We start from the raw sequence: 17,794 nt of genomic DNA on the forward strand, positions 1-17,794 counted from the left end.
AGGTTTCTGAAACCTAACGCAGAGTTTTGGGACTAGACAAATACAGTGTGCAAAGTGAAAAAAATGGCTGATTGTAGCTTCTTTTTTTGCACTTTGCACAATGCACTGCTTATTGTAAATGAGTTGTAAACATAAGTGCCTTGTGAAACCCAACATTTGCTTGGGGTTCCCCTTAGCTTAAAAAGTTTGCAGGAAAACAGTATGTAATCATCAACGTATCAGCCATTCCTCTATGGTTTCAAGAATAGCTAAGACCAATGTTCAAGTAACGCAGCACAAAGTTCAGACTCACCCTTGAAGTGTCATGAAATGGACTGCAAAGAGGTAGGTGTGCCTGCATCCATCCATACATATTTGCCTACGTATGCAAATCAGGACCCAATTTAGCTGCATGGATCAGCTTTAGATCTGCCATGAATGGCTCCTGAACAAGATTTATATGAATGCAGATCTGTACAATGAACTCGAGGAATATGTTGCATTACATGGAATAGAACTCCACATAAACAATATAACATATGCTTTCCTCAAAGGCCTTGCCAATTATAACGCACAATTGCTGTTATTGCTTCTCACTAATAATACGGCAGACAAACTTTAGCCCTTTCTATTAGCGGAAATTGTAAATTCTGAACTGAGCGCTCATCCGACTGCTTTGCCATTTACATTAAAATATAAGCACTTAAAGGCCTGTAATCATCTGGTCTCTTGCACAATTGCAGTTGTGTGTGCGGTGGTTACAAAACGGACATTGCTACAACTAGAGAAGATAATAATATGGATAATCTTTCACGAAAATGTACCATTTAATAGGCTGTTGCCCTTAAAACAAAATAGTTCTATTTTAAGTGAAGATGTTCCTGTTGGACTGCCTCCGGTTTCCTGTGGTTAAAAAATAGGATACAGAATACATAGGAAACAAGCATTTAAAGGAGAACTAAAGCTTAACTAAATAAGTACCGTAGCTAGAAAAGGTGTACATTATGTTTTGGGTTTCTGTACCAGCCCAAGGCAACCACAGCCCTTTAGCAGTAAAGATCTGTGTCTCCAAAGATGCCCCAGTAGCTCCCCATCTTCTTTTCTGCTGATTCACTGCACATGCTCTGTGCTGCTGTCACTTACTGAGCTTAGGGAGCCACTCACAATATACAGTACACATAGAATAGAAATGTCACAATATAAAGCTGATTAGTAATTAATACAGATAATTACTATATGGCAGCACAGAAACCAGTGCAATTAGCATCAGAATTGAATAATCAGCAAACCTGTAGCATCAGCTTATATTACAGCCAGGGAAGCTCATTTTCTGCTGGATAATTAGTGACGAGCCCTAAGCTTAGCTTCTCAACAGCCAATCAGAGCCCACTGAGCATGTGAGTGTCACAGACACTTTCCAAGATGGTGACCCCCTGTGACAAGTTTGAAGTCCTGGATCATTGCTGCTATTGACAAGCTCAAACTTTAGCCTCGTGCAATAAGTTCACTATATAAAATAGGACATTTTTAGCCACATTCATTTTTAGGGTTTATTTCTCCTTTAAAATCTGAGTTATATAATGGCTGTTTATCTATGGGTGGGAAGGCAGTAAGGAGCGTGCAATATACGGCTGCAGTTGGTCTGTTTTTGCATTTTTTACACTTTGTTGCTCTGGGGAAAAATATTCTGTGAAAACAGTGGAAAAAAAACTGTGAAAACAATGCAAACCCAAGATAGAGAAATTGATTGGTTGAAGGTGGGTCAAAGAAACAGGGTTAGCAAAGAGCATTATGTGCTGAGTAATATGGAGCTTAAATGAATGCCTAAATTCTTTCTCCCCGCATGCTATTTGCAAAGTGGATTAAGGTTTCTGTTGGGCATTAGTGCTCAGTGCTGCTGCTGAATAGCCCTGAGTACTGACACCAAGAAATGTGTTCAACCTTTAAATTAACGCTAAGTATGCAATTTTTTCTGAGTTTTTTTTTCAGAATCTCTAGTTTTTTTTCTGGCTTTTTCCCTGAAAAGCCGGAATTTTTTGGATCTTTGCCCAAAAAATCTAAAATAGTCGATTTTTGGGCTAATTCCAGGGCAGACCACAGAAACTTTCAAATAGTATAGGGACCTCTCCTATTGACTTATATACAAACCTCGGTAGATCTGAGATGCCAGATTGTTTTGATTCAGACTTTTTGCAGCAGTTGGCTTTAATAAATCCAGAAAAATGCAAGTTTTTTTTTATAGTAAAAAAAACTAAAATCTTTGAAGTTTCTGGCATTCGGACTTTCATAAATAACCCCCTAAATGTTTAGCCCGACAGACCATTTGTTTTTTTTTTATATGGGGTCAATGACCGCCATTTAAAAGATGGAAATAATCAGTAGAAAAATGCAGATATCTCAGTGCAAACTCAAGGCAAATTGAAAGGTTGCTTAGAGTTAGCCATGACATGCTAAAAGTTAACCAGAAGATGAGCCACCCTTTTAAAGCAGTTGAATATATTCTACAAACTCATTATCTGCTTTAACAAAAAAAAAAAATGCGTCATAAATGTGTTGTGGAAACCGACTGAAACTGCTGTGAATCAGAATATAATTTAAATATTGCATTAAAAATCCATCTTTTTTTTTAAATTATTTGGGGGTAATTATATATTGATACTGTTTATCTAAGAAGAAGAACTTGTTGTTTTTCTCCCTTGTGCTCACTTTCTGTCTTGTCTCTAAAACAACTGGACTTGCTGAGTAATCATTGAAGACGTTTCACCACTCATCTGAGCAGTTGAACTGAAGAAGCATCTCGGATGAGTAGTGAAATGCCTTCAATAGTGATGTGCGGGCCAACCTGATACCTGCTGGACGGGTTGGGCGGGTTCGGGCGACCTCACACTCCTCTTCAAATGCCGTCTTCTGACTTTATAGCCATGTGCCTGCTCGTCCCGCCCCTTTTGTGATGTCATCAGCGGTGCGGGTCTATAAAAGGAACCCAGAAGTCGGATGATGGCAGGAACCGGCTAAGGGAGGGCAGGTTAGGGTCGGGTGTGGGTCGGGAAAAACCAGAGCCGCACATCACTAGTCTTCAATGATAACTCAGCAAGTCCAGTTGTATTATTAGTAGAATTACTTAAACTTGATATACCATGACTTGGATGAATGAAAATCTTCATAGTCCTTTCTGTCCTGTCGTCGCTCCAGGTCACTACCCTCGTGAACACCAGCAGCAAGGGCCCCTCTGGTAAAAAGAAAGGGAGGTCGAAGAAGGCGCACGTGTTGGCTGCCTCGGTGGAACAGGCCACTCAGAACTTCCTGGAGAAGGGCGAGCAGATTGCAAAAGACAGCCACGATCTCAAGGAGGAATTGATCTCTGCGGTGGAAGACGTCCGGAAACAAGGTGCACTTTCAAATGTTATGACTTTTCTTGAAATATTTACATCCCCCCCCCAACCCATTTAAAATTCAGGCATTATCCTCTTTAATCTGGTTCTTGGTGCATACTTAAGCTCTAAGGACTGACATAGGAGAAGCTTCTTCCTACAAAACAAAAAAATCTTTGAATTGTCTTCTCCTGTACATAAAATTGCTGCTCTGCTACCCCTGATTTAATCCCCCCTCCCCAAGACAGTTCCGCTGTTGCTATATCATCTTTCTCCGGCATCACAGTGGCATGGATAACCTCTGAGTAAGCAGGACTTCATAAAAATAACCCACATTGATAGGTTTGCTCCCCAAGAGGTGCCGCAGCAGTTCTGGATCAGCACACCGGTCAATATCTTCAGCTCTCTCTGTGCCCTGTGTGTTTCTGGGCCACTGAGATTTAATTGCCTCTGATTCCATCAGAGGAATCCATGAAACCATACACAGCTCGTATCCAGCTGCTAAGCCTTTCCAAAATAGTTGCTGGGTCTCAGGCAGCTCAGTCTACTTCTACTGGAATACAAATAAATGATGAAATTAATATACAGCACAATGTTAATCCGGGATCTATTTCCAAAAGCCTCTTGCTTTACAGCGGCAAGTGCCTAATAGGAATGGAAAAGCAATTTAAATTTTTTCTTTAATATTTTGCCCCAAAAAAGACAGAAACTGAATGGAACATAAGTGATTCTTCTGGGCAACAATTATACTTTCGCTGTTTACAATAACAGTATTATAAAAACACACAACAATGACTTATTAAAACAATAAAAGGGGAAGTAGTCATTCTTTTTACATGCATGTAATGTGTATATATATTAAAAAAAAGCAATAACAAAATAATAATGCAGTGTGAAAATCTACTTGCAGTACCAGATTTCACCTGTTTTTCATAGGAGGCTTTTTCATAGGCTGCAGAAGAACAGTGCCACCAAATAAAGTGAAAGCCTTCTGTAAAGAGAAGGGATTCCAATGCCTCATGTTGTAGACATAACCGTGATATAAAACAAGATATTTTAACTTGCAAATGATAGACTTAAGGCCAACTATATATCAAGAACTGCTGGTTTAATAGTGTAGATACAGCTTTAGGGCAATGACACATAGTAGTTTCTTGAGGTTCTTTGGCGCATACCACTGCAAGTTATGTTTAACAAATTAATACTAGTGATGGGCGAATTTGCGCCGTTTCGCTTCGCCGAAAAATTCGCGAATTTCGCGCGAAATTCGCGAAACGGCGAAAAATTCGCGAAACGGCGCCGGCGTCTCGTTTTTGACGCCGGCGCCCGTTTTTGACGCCGGCGCCCGTTGTTGACGCCGGCGCCCGTTTTTTCGACGCCGGCGCCCGTTTTTTGCGCCGGCGTCCGTTTTTCGAAAAAAAATTTTTGACGCCGGCGAATTTTTTTGACGCGAATTTTCGCGGACGATTCGCGAATTTATTCGCTCGCGGCGAAACGCGCAAATTCGCCGCGAATTCGCGCCTGGCGAATAAATTCGCCCATCACTAATTAATACCATAAAATTGTTTTATCACAATTCTTGATCTTTAGGGATCTAAAGTGAAAATGTTCCTCTACTGCTCAGGAGTAGACTATGCCTTGTGGAAATCTTGTTAAGGGTTCCCTAGTGTTCAGCCTTTTTGTGGACTTCATCTTAATGTTCATTGGATCTTCTAGAAGCCCTGATGTGGAGGTAGGCCTTAACACAGGAGAACAAGCCCTTAATAATAATAGGGTAAAGGGGCTCAGTGAAGGAGAACTAGACTAACGTCATGTCACAGTGCACCATAGGGGTGTAACATAGTCAGGACTAGTGGACAAAAGCAGTCCTGTGTTCCACCAAGAGAGATAGTGTGGGTTTAGTTTTTCCAAGAAGACACCCACCTTAGTGTAGGGACCACAGCTGGAGAGAGTTCAGGCTATTACTTATCCCCAGAGGCTTCCACTGAGGGGATTTCCCTGTGGTGTCTATTCTGCTGGTGAGGCTGAACCCCCATTCTGGATGTGTGAGGACAGATCTAGATTTATTTAGATCCAGACCCAATCTATTGCCAATCAATGGAAGTACCTTTTCTGTTCAGTCATTGTAAAGAACCACTGGTGCCCATTTCTAACATTCTGTCACAGCACCATACCTTACAGTTCAGAAACATCCCTTCTCTAGACAGAGAGAGACTTGCAATATAACAATTCTCTACTGCAGGAAAACCATTTGACCTCCCTTACTCCATACCCCTACCCATTGTAGACAATTTCTCATCTATTTATTTTCCTATCTGTTCACACAAAATTCAATCAAAGGACCTCTTGACTAGGATGTAAGGATAGTATAGACCAGTGGTCCCCAACTTTTTTTTACATCACAGACCAGTTTAAAGCCAGACACTTTTTCGGAGGACCAGGTGGGGACGAGATAATGCGTGGGTGCATTTCAGGCTTACCAAAAACACTGTTCAAACAGTGTTTTGGTCCTTGTTGCGATAAGTAGAAAGTTTCTTGCGCTTCAGGGAGCTGAGATTGCAGATAATTGGGGCCTTTAAATTGCTTTTGCAGCTAGGATCAGAGCAGGCCCGGTTTAGCACAGCCCGGTGGTTGGGGACCCCTGGTATATACAGATAGCGATATGTCTAAACAGTGTACAGGTCGGTGGTCTACCTTGTCTCATTTGAAATTCACTAGGGTTCATTTAGTCCCATACAGCAGAACCCCAATTGTACAGTATGTTTGTAACTCCTACAATGGGCCAGTGCAGTTGCCTATAGCAACCAATCAAATCCTTGTTTTTATATTTCTAACTTGCGGTATTCTGATCCAAACAAACTGTTGTTTTGTTATGTGGGTGCCAAACTGCTGCCTATTTAAGCCTTTCTTTAAACATGAACAAAGTTCTTTAAACCTTGTTTATTACAAATTAATTGTTTATAGAGTATTTTTATGCAGGTACCTTTTATTGGTATTAAAAGAAAAAGAACATTTAGAAACATTGCCTTTGTCTTCAAGCTCTAAAAATTGCTTTATATCTATCCTTGATTTCTTTTACTAACCACTTCATCTGCTGGAAGATTATCACAGGTATTTATGACTCTTTCTGTAAAGAAGTGCTTCCATAGGAATCAGGTGGGTGATGGTGAGTGTTGCTGTGTACACTTAGTTGCTCTTCTATAGACTTTCGATCTAAACCTTGAGCCAACCAATAACAGGCCTTTGGATATGCAAAGTTGCATGGCAGGACTTTATTGATTATCAAAGATCCTGAAATACCAGAGGGGCATGGTGAGCTCGTACCTAATATAGAACTTAGAAAAACTTGTGCCTAAGCCACAAGGTGACCAGTTTTTCTATTTAGCCTGGGGCATCTTGGCTGGACAACCTGGGATTAAAGGAACATCCATCTTGTCAGCATTCTGCACGTAATTAGCAGATATGTGACCCTTAAATGCTTCTCTTTCCCCCTGTAAACAGGCTTTAACTTGATATAAATTAACTTCACACCAAGGGTTGGACATTCTCTTGTTCACATTCCTGTAATACAGGTTGTATACGTAGTGGTCTTCCCAATCCCCTTCATTGTACAGGAACAAGAGACAGAAGTTATTCCCATTGTAAAGGAACAATTCCCTGATTGTAGCTTCCAGCAATAAGAAGATTATTTTCGGTGAGCACAGCCTGCCTGCTTCTGCACAGAATTACCATGGTTTGGGGAAAGCTGAAAATGATTCCATATCCCTTGACATTCCATGGACTCATTTATGATATTGCCTTGAATACTCATTGCATGAAAAATCTGGAGCGGTTCTGTGATTTGCTAAATGAATTTCATTGGAGCACAGAAATATTAAACATTCCTCTGTGAGGAGAACATCCCTAAATTACTGGTCCTGGTATTTCTGGCTTATATCAGAAAATATCAGATAAAAGGATTTTTTTTTTTTTACTAACACTCAAATTTGGTCTCATTCCATGTAGTGTATGTGGGAGTTGGATTGATATGTTCCAGTGTTGGCACCGCCACACTTTGCCTACAAATATGCTTTGTCCTTACTTGCCCAATCTATAAATCTGTCCCTGAAGAACACGTAGGGAGAGGGTTTGAAAAATAGAATAGATTTCAGTTGTTATGCGGCCCTTTTGCTCTTTATTGTCTTGCTTAGGAGTGCACACAGGCAAAAGCCAAACATAAATCCCTCATCCCTCTCTATGCAACAAGTCTGTAGTAATAGCAGGGAGAACAGGAGGTGGTATGAGGCTTTGACAGCTCCTTGACAGAAGCTCGGTGCAGCAAACAGAGCTTACCCTGCTAGCGAGCACCCGTCTGCCTTCTGCTAACCCTCCCCTAGACTCTAGGTCTTTTAACTTGATGTTAACGCTACAGCGCATTCATGCATTGAAAACTTCAGAATGGTTTGCCTTACAAACACAGAATTTTTCTCTCCTTGGAGTGACTTTTCTACAGTACAGCCTATATGTTTTCGTCTAACTTCTAACTTATGTCTTTGTTTTCTCAACTACAACTATTACACCTAATTTATCTGCTCACCTTATGTATATATACACATACAGTCTCAGATGTTCCCTGAAGTCTTCAGCCTTTCTTCCCTATATATGCACAACCTCTTAGTAACCCCTTATACCCTCAAGTGCACCTACTGCTTTCTAGTTCTCTGCATTTTTTTACATTATATCTACCTAGAACATACTGTATCTACTCCTTCTCAGCTCCCCACTTATACTGCCTATTTACTCCATCACCACTCAAGACTTTTTCTACAGCTGTCAGCTCCATATTTAACATGATTGAGCTGGAATCAGCCTTGACCATCCTCCTCTATCTATACCCATACCACCTGTTCCCTGCTAGGTTGCTCCAAAGTGACTGAAACTTGTGTCTCGTGTTATTTAATAATCCACAGAACCCAGGTTGGGTTCCATTCTCAACATGGCTGGGCCAGAATCAGCCTTGGTCATCCTAACCACCTATACCCATACAACCTGTTACCTGCCATGTGGCTCCAGAGCAATAGAAAATAGTGGCGAGTGAATCTGTCCCATTTCACTGCAAAAAAAAAAACCCTAAAAAATTCACAAAATGGCAAAAAATTCACAAAACACATTGAAGTCAACAGACAACAAATTTTTACACACCAAGCTGTTTTTTCTCACTCCAAATGTATTAAAGTCAATGGACATTTTTTACTCATTCCAAATCCATTAAAGTCAATGGGTGTTTTTTCAATTTCAATTTTGTCTTGGCAACTTTTTTGTCATAGCAAATTTTTCCCCGGCAAATTTCACGGGAAAAAAATTGCAGATACCTAAATGCTGCATTTCACAGTGAATCCATGGCTTGGGGAAAAATTTGCTTATCACTAATGTGAACTTGTGTCTTCTGCTATTAAATAATCCGCAGAACCCAGGATGGGATGAAAAAGCAGCAGCCATATTTATTCAATTAGCAAATAAAATAAACAGTGTGTACAACAGTACAATGAACCCTAGGGTTCTCCTATCCTAAACTTGCCCTAGGGAACCTTCTTCAGGGGTACCATCTTTCCATAAACCCTAATACTTATCATCTTAATTGTAACATGTGCACCTTCCAGAACCCTACCCACTAACCCCCAAAGAAAAGGCCAAGAAAAGGCAGTGTCATCATATAAAGTCTGCTCCATCTACAGAGTACTATACTATATAGAGTATATCTACATTCCCTCAAACATCATCTGTACCTCCACCACAGCAAATATTTCCTTCCCAGTATAACTCAGCTACTGCCATTTATATTACAGTGTGCGATAATCATAATACACAAATGAATAAACAAGTAATAATATGTGCCTAAATTCCTGTAGCTTTGGGAATCCATTTTTCAGGGTACTCAATGTTCTGTACTCAGCTGGTACCAACTAAATGTGGCATTTACACTATAAGATTTAGTGCAGCAAGAACACCTTATGCAGGACCATCAGTGTTTGTGAGATGTAATTTTACAGATTACATTTTTTTGCGCAAAACTGCCATAAGCACGGATCTTTTATTGAACTGATTTGTCCATATTATAGTCAAAGGCTTTCCTTGCCCGGTGGTAGATAAAAAAAAGAAGAAAGGTGCTTTGCAGCAATAAAACACACACAAATTACTGTAAGATAGAGGAAAAACTTTCTCCTTTAGCCTTGGAAAGGCTTCATCTCACACAATAATACATCTAACAAACTATTTCCCATTGGTTTTTATCTTAGAGAAAAAAGGAAGGGGGAAAGAAGTCACTGCTATTCAGTAGAACTCTATACTGGGACACTTTTAGATCCTCGGGTGCTTTATGCTGTAGATTTAGGCCATTTGAGGGCTCATTTTATAAAGCAATTTAAAAAAACACAGGAGATTTGACATTTGTGGAGAGTGACTTTTTTTTTTTTGGACAGGCTAAAGGTGGCCATACTGTACATGAACTGAATTATTTAAAAATAGTCCTCTGATCACTTTTGTAATTTATAACATTTTTATATTTTTATTGGTTTCAAATATTTGAGTTGTTTGCCTACTACTGCTCCATTTATATTCATACTGAGTCCAACATGATGCTTTTTATTCCCTAATAAAAGTGAGAGTTGACAGCCGGAAGGCATGTTGTGTTTTTCCCAGTGATGCTAAACCAATAACATTAAAGTAACTAAAGTCTTAGGGGTATATTTATCAAAGAGTGAAGTTAATAGTGAAGTTCCGCCACTAGAGTGAAATGCCGCCGCTCCCCATTCATTTCTATGGGATTTTTAAAGGCGTATTCATCAAAGGGTGAACTTTCACTTCACCCATTGATAAATATGCCTTTCAAAATCCCATAGAAATGAATTGAGAGCTGCGGAATTTCACTCTTTGATAAATTTACCCCTTTAAGAGAAGTAGGACTTGCTCTTCCCCTAACATATACCCCTGCTGTGCCATTGCCACCTTTCTTGCACCCCATCCTGGCCGAGCTGTGAGTGCAAAAGAAAATGTGTAATTTTGCAACAAACAGAAGGGCAAGAGTCAAGCAACTGTTGGGCGATGGGTGGAAGCAAACTGAAGCCACTGCTGCTCCTTCAAAGGATGCTAAGAATGTCTCTGCATTCAGCCAATAAGTAAACTATAGCTATTATGTCTAATGGAGGGAGACAGCCAACCATTTAAATCAGATGTTGGAATTAATTGCCCAAAGCCACTAGAACATTTTGCACCGTGCCGCCAACAAGCTTGGGACTTTGTGTATGTGTGCTTGTACTGAATCAATTTCTTCTCAATTCCTCAAAGAGGAAAATATTTGATGTTTCTGTCCTTATTCTGTTCATTTATTTCTCTGCAAGCAGTATCATTACACACACTTCTTTACTACCATTTACTTGTAGCAGTGAAATTAAATTCAGATAAGGCTATTTGTTCATATTGTTTTTTTCACTTAGCAAAGTTAATCGCTTTTAGTGGGATTTTACTGATGCTTTTCATATCCTCCACAACAAAACATCACATTAGCTCAAAAGTTCCTCTATCACATCAGATACATTTACAATTTTCTATTTTAAAATTTCTACATTACGTTATGGATCTTTTGATTGGTAGATAGTCCCAGCATTGGATTAATACCTGGAGCTGCCCTAGGCATGCCCCTTATCTACCCCTTCTCCTATCCAGATGGTGAGATTTTTTTAGGGATTACTTTTTGTTTTTTGGCATAGGGACTTGTGCGCTGAACCCTGAAGGGGACAGTCTTAACATTGGTCCTCAAATGCCTATATAAAAATAGTTCCCAGGTCTAACCCTTTCTGGCTGTTGCACCAAATTCTTGATTTTTTGATTCAGATAAATAGCGAATCCTCCAAAATAGATTCACTTAAATACTGAACCGGTTCCATTCAGATTTCCATTTTGCAATCCAGTATTAAATTCATACTAATAAAAAAAATGTTGCATGTATATTTTATTTCAACAGCTGTTATCACATTTCCCCATAGTTATTTAGCAACTTATCTCTGATGGGGATTTAGTGTACATAGAACCTGGATTACATGTAGTGCGTCTTCAGCTCAAGGACACCCACAGGCTTATACAATACATAATGTATCCGAAATGCGTCATATCAATATCTGTGTCTCAAGATGAATAAATCACTTGAAATATTAAATGTTTTCATCCTATTCTGAAACCATTGTACTGCTGGATTTTCACTGGGAAGGAAGTGCTGTAATTGTAGGTGGAATTAAATCACTTTTGGCCTCAAATTTCAGCTGTAGCAAAGTAACAGACAACATGATTTCTTTTGGCCTTCACATTTAGTAGATCTCAGTATTTAGCAGAAGAGTAGATTTCAACCTTAGCTTCATGCACTTTTGCACATGCGAGCAGCAAGCCAATCCCTATAGGAACTCCTACAAGAATTTACAGGGAGGTCTCCTGTCCTATAGAAACTGTTTCATTGTCATTTGGTAACCCACTCTCTTTGTCCCAGAACCTACAGGAGTCACTAATCCCACCCATAAAGTTTGATTATGCCCACACTGTTTGGTTTAAACCCTATGCCAAGCTTCTAAACTGTCTCTGATTGTAGTCTATCCTTATGCTTACGATCTTTTTTTCTGATCTTGGGCTAGAACTCTACAAAGGTCTTGGCCTCAATCTTTGTAGCTCTAACCTGCTACATTCAGGTGAAACACTCAGGTGGTGAACATTTCTCCTGTCTATCAGTTAGAGTAGATGGTGTCAGATCCTAGGACAATGTGTGATATTCATCAGTAGCACTTCTCCGGAATATTTATACAATCTAGTCATTTAAGTGTGGGGTTGTGCTCCAGTTTTGCTGTGTCAGGTCGGAAAGGTTGAAATGCATTAATCATTAGAGATGAGCACATTTTTGTGGCAGATATTTTGCAAATCAGCCCTACAAATTTGCCTCACAACACATGGATATCATTATTATCCGGCCCTTGCCTTCCACATCAACCAGTGGGATTAGAGCCTCCCCAGCCATTCTCCTATCTCTTTATGGAGCTGCCCAGGTGGCCATTGCACTGAGGGTTTGTATTTAGCAGACAGAGAAGGAGAAAGGAGCACTTCTGTGCAGATCTAGATAGTGTAGAGGTTGAAGAACATTTGCAGGATATTTGAAAGGAGCCTTCCCTTCCCACTGACTGAATTTTGGCTGCTGAAACACAGCAAGTAGAGATTGTCGAATTCGGCCAGTTTCTCTGAAAAGCTTGCGTGAATTTACGCCGACATTCTCGCAAAACAAATTGAAGTCAATGAGCGTCAAAATAATTTTGACGCCCATGACAATTTTTATACTTGCACTTATTTTGTCCAAATGCATTAAAGTCAATGGGTGTCTGAATAATTCTGACGCACGCCAATTTTTATGCTTGCGACTATTTAGAAGCACGGCAAAATTTTTTACATGCGCACAAATTTATTCGCTGCCAGCAAAACATGGAAATTCACTGTGAAATTGCACCTGCCAAATTTATTTTCCCATCACTAACTGCAAGTTTGCTCCTCACTATTAATCTTTATTCCTCTATAGTTCCTGGAATTTCATAGGTTAAAAAAAAAACTGACCAAGAAACCACAGCAGATTCAGATTTGTTTTTCTGTATTGATTGTGGTGGGTCACCTTAAATTAGCTTGTATTATGATAAAGACATTCATATACAAAACTATTTGAAATTGGTTTTAATAATAATTTAATAATGTAGCCTCATGCATAGCTATAGATTCTTGGGGTTTTTTTGGCTGATGGGGTCAGTGACTCCCATTTGAAAACTGTAAATAGTAGAAGAAAAAAAATAAAAATGTAAGACCAACAGAAAAGATGCTAACGCTAGAAGACATTCTATAACATACTAAAATTTATTCTAAAGGTGGTCAAAAATTCTCATTGAACCTTGTTTACTGCAGCTGGAACAGAATAAAAGAAAAACAAGCTCTACGGGGCACATTTACTTAGCTCGAGTGAAGGAATAGAATAAAAAAAACTTCGAATTTCAAATGTTTTTTTTTGGCTACTTCGACCATCGAATTGGCTACTTCGACCTTCGACTTCGAATCGAATGTTTTGAACTAAAAATCGTTCGAATATTCGACCATTCGATAATCGAAGTACTGTCTCTTTAAAAAAAACTTCGACCCCCTACTTTGCCACCTAAAACCTACCGAAGTGCAATGTTAGCCTATGAGGAAGGTCCTCATAGGCTTTCTTAGCTTTTTTTGGTTGTAGAAAAACTCGTTTGATCGATGGATTAAAATCCTTTGAATCGTTCGATTCGAAGGATTTAATCGTTCGATCGAACGATTTTTCGTTCGATCATTCAAACTAACAAATTGCAGTAAATCCTTCGACTTCGATATTCGAAGTCGAAGGATTTAGCTTCGGCAATCGAATATCGAGGGTTAATTAAACCTCGATATTCGACCCTATGTAAATCTGCCCCCACATGTGTGAATACAAATGTACATTAACTGCAGAACAAGAGATTTCTACAGCTGTCATTCCCAGTCGGCTCACCTCAGACAGATTACAGATCATTGACACTCATCATATTAGAATTGGTTCCAAGAAGAGCTGAATTGTTGGATATTTGAACATGAAAGAGAATCGAGGGTGAGAAATGCATCTTGTTTAGCTCCATACAAATGTCTGGCCAACTGATATGATGCTTGGCAACTGCTTTATGAGAGTGAAGGAATGGGATTGCGCCCAACAGCTGGCACGCTGACTTATTCAGCTAGAAATTGAGGTTTTCCATCTTCTATGTGACACTTTGTTTAAAGCCAAGGGGAAGGCAAACTGTGGAACAGCCAGAAAGCTTTATAAATGCCTAATGATTGAGACACACTAGAGGCCTGGTGGCATTTGCTTAGCAAATAAATATCATTATATCTGACAAATCCATGAAAGCTCATTTTGTGCCCTTGACTGTCCACAATGTGATCTTTAGAGGCATTTCATAATTATTAACCTCTGGAGGGCTACACAAGTCAATGCACATGAGCTACGGTTCATTAATTGGTTTAGAGAAAAGGAATTTATACAGAAATCCTGCTTTTCAACACAGGAACCATGGAAACAGAAAGGTATCCATAGATACTGCACTCTTGCTGGTGGACACGGAACTCACCGCACAACTAATTGACCTGTTAGCAGGTGTATTAGTGGGACATTTGGGTAATAACGTTTCACATGAAGTCTTTGAATAGTATAAGCTTGCGACTAAGTCCTGCGAGGGAAGATCTTTGGATTGCAAAATCTACATTGTGATTGATGTCGGCAATGCTTATTTTCTGATAAAAATTGAAGAGCACAGAGTATTTTCTTCCATAGACATTACTGAAAGCATAAAAGAATGACTACAATCATGTTTTCATATATCAGCAACCTTAGCTAAGGAGGTCCTAGGCTTTGAACCCAACCAGTCTGAAGACCTTCAATGTACACCAACAAGTCTAGAATACAGTTTTTCCTTATTGTAGCCTGATATGCTTATGCTCTTACACATCTACATACGCCAAACACAACTACTATTTAACCATGTTATTATTAAGGCAGGGGAAGCATTCGCCAACCAGGTCTATAGCACTAACGAGATTTTGGAATATTAGAACCATCACCAATGATTAAATTGTGCTGAAACAGCAAAAGCTGTATTGTATTATTTGAGATCTGGTATTGCATTAGTATTTTCTACTTTTTAAAATCAGTTGATCTCTCTGCAGTGAGGTTTGTACAACATTTGCTGAAAATAAAGTATTTCATTCTGTTAAATGCAACCTTCTTTAACAGGAAGAGCCCGATGTCCCACTTATTCTGTTGAAGTTATCCAAACAAAGTGTTATCTCTTGAAAGAGCAATAAAATCCTTATTTTAATGGCTTGTTATTTAGAGTATAGTTATCTACAGCTAGAATCAAGCATTTGAAATAAGCCTGAGGTAGTGAGCCAGGAACTGGGAAAGAATGGGCTATGACAGGACTAGGATTGAGGGAGCCAGAAGAAGAGGTTAGGGTGGGTGGGGGTTGTATTTCTGGGGGTTGCTATTGGGATGGGTGGAGACACAAGAGCTTAAAAGAGGAAGAAAGTGAAGGGAGTGTTTTCTCTCCTGCCCGCCCTCCTCAGAACGAGGGGGGTATCTGCGTAGATGGGTGATGTTAGAGTAATGTTGCAGGGGCTCCCTTGGGGGGAGCATGATAGTTGTAACAAGTGTAGGGTGTAACAGGAGTTAGGCTTGAGACTAAAATAATGGAAGGAGCCTGGTGGAAAGGGTGTGAGTTACAGGGGAAAAAAGCACCTAGGAAGGACAGCAGATGGGCCCTTCGCTCTTGGGTACAATTGTTTGTTAAGAAAGTTATTAGTTAAATATTTTATAATGTGATTGCCCTACACTAAACTGTTTGAGTTTATGTTGGTCGTTGGTTGGTTTGTTATTTAAGGTAAAGGTGAAAATGCTTGGTGTTGTTGGGAGAAGTCTGTCAGATTGACGTTGCCCCTATCAGGTGCTTTCTGGGGAACTGTATCATTTCTGTGGACAATGGAAAGTGCAAATAATGGCATGTGATTAAGCAAAGTGAAAAAAAATATATGTAGTAGAATAAACAGAAAATTAGCAGCTATCCAGCTAATATGGTGGCAGCCTGGACAGCAAAGAATAGCTAGTCTGGGAGGGGGTTGACAGTGTATTGTAAATAAAGTAGTTGATCCTAGCTCAATCTGTGCCTTCACTAACCTATACTCCCTTATATAATATCAATATATATATATATATATATATATATATATATATATATATATATATATATATAATATATATATATATATATATATATCAATATATATATATATATATATATATATATATATATATATATATATATATATATATATATATATATATATATATAAATATATATATTATATATATATATATATATATATATATATATATATATAACTTTTCAGTGTGGAAAGACTGAAGGTGCAAAGTATGTTTTTTAGGGGTCCCAACCATATTATTAACAAAAGTGCTCAATGCTCTCTTCTCTTCCATCCCAAAATTAAAGTCACATAAAACTAAAATTATCAAGAACCCATAAACCTAATAGTATTCAAGGAATAGAAAAAAATCAAATGTCACTCCATGGTCCTCTTTTCTTTTCCTCTCACCAATGCAACTTATGGAGACAATATCAGCCTGTTCAGTGTATATAAGATGTTCAAGTTCTCTGTGAAAATTTCAGATCCAGGCACAGAAAATAATTTCCCCTCTAACTGGCCAAAGGTAAAAAGATATTGTGATATTGTGATATTGTATACAACATCTATATTGTACCTATACATCATCCCAGAGGCACTGGATCCAGAATCTGACAAAGGGAGTTGATATCGAAGACTTAGACAGTGGAACCTCAATTTTACATCCTCTGATTTAGTGAATTTCTTATGTATGACTCAAAGCTTTTCAGCACAGGGTGACCATTATAAAATAAATTAATTAAAAAAATAAATAAAATGGTGCATGAAATTTTACCCCAAAAATTCAAAATTTGCTGTAATATTAACATTGCATTCTTAAAGCAGCAACATAAAATTCAGGAATGTTTTTGTACCTTTAATGAAGTGAAGTTTGACATTTTCCAGGAAGGGAAAGAGGACCAGATTAGGGGATTCGGACACATTTAAACATTTAATTTTCCTCAGTACGTTTCCTACACAAGTTCCCACCACCCATAGCTTCTAAGCATTAGATCTAGACACTGCTTGCTTAGTCATTTTGACTTGACCTTCAACTTTTAATCATTGATTCTACAAATTACCCTGTAACACAACAATAACCTTTAAAAGCATGCACAAATGTACAAATGCTTGTACAATATGTATATTTATATAACGCTTCATATGTACAACAGAACAATAGATTATTAGAACAACCAGGGTTATACAAGTAATAAATACAAATACATGCAAAGTACAATTATATTAACGATTAAGAGCTCAGTGTCAAAGAGATAAAAGGCTCTCCCTCATAGAACTTACAATCTAAGTGGATGGGTAACTTACAGACACAAATAGGAGGATATTAACTGCTATGGGTTACAATGACTGGCATGGAAATATAAGTGCAGTTTTCAGGTCAGGTGATACATGAGTGTTCCAAGAGGGAGAGTTGAGTTCATTTTTTGAAAAGACTTAGGGAAGAATCTCTCCGGTGGGATTCAGGGATGTCATTCCAAATGTAAGGTTCAGCAAGACAGAAGGGTTTAAGGCAGGAAATAGCAGTAGTAGTGGAGGTGCAACTAAGAGGTGGCTCTGAGAGGAGCAGAGGGGTTGGACAGGAACGTATTGAAACACAAAATAAAATATGTAGTTGGGTGTAGAGGAATGAAGGGCTGAAG

The 17,794-nt window shown here is 38.8% G+C and overlaps 1 protein-coding gene across 6 annotated transcripts in view; it reads left to right on the forward strand.

The window, feature by feature from the left end:
- Window positions 1–17,794, forward strand: part of LOC108706501 (catenin alpha-2) — a 922,761-nt gene that overhangs the window by 149,755 nt on the left and 755,212 nt on the right. For all 6 annotated transcript variants that reach the window (XM_041579366.1, XM_018242985.2, XM_018242984.2 and 3 more), the window contains exon 3: window positions 3,172–3,367. In XM_041579366.1, the coding sequence (XP_041435300.1) occupies window positions 3,172–3,367 (196 nt within the window). The remainder of the gene's footprint in view (window positions 1–3,171; window positions 3,368–17,794) is intronic.

This window comes from Xenopus laevis, chromosome 1S (genome assembly GCF_017654675.1).
Source record: "Xenopus laevis strain J_2021 chromosome 1S, Xenopus_laevis_v10.1, whole genome shotgun sequence".
In the NCBI taxonomy this organism is placed as follows: Eukaryota; Metazoa; Chordata; class Amphibia; order Anura; family Pipidae; genus Xenopus; species Xenopus laevis.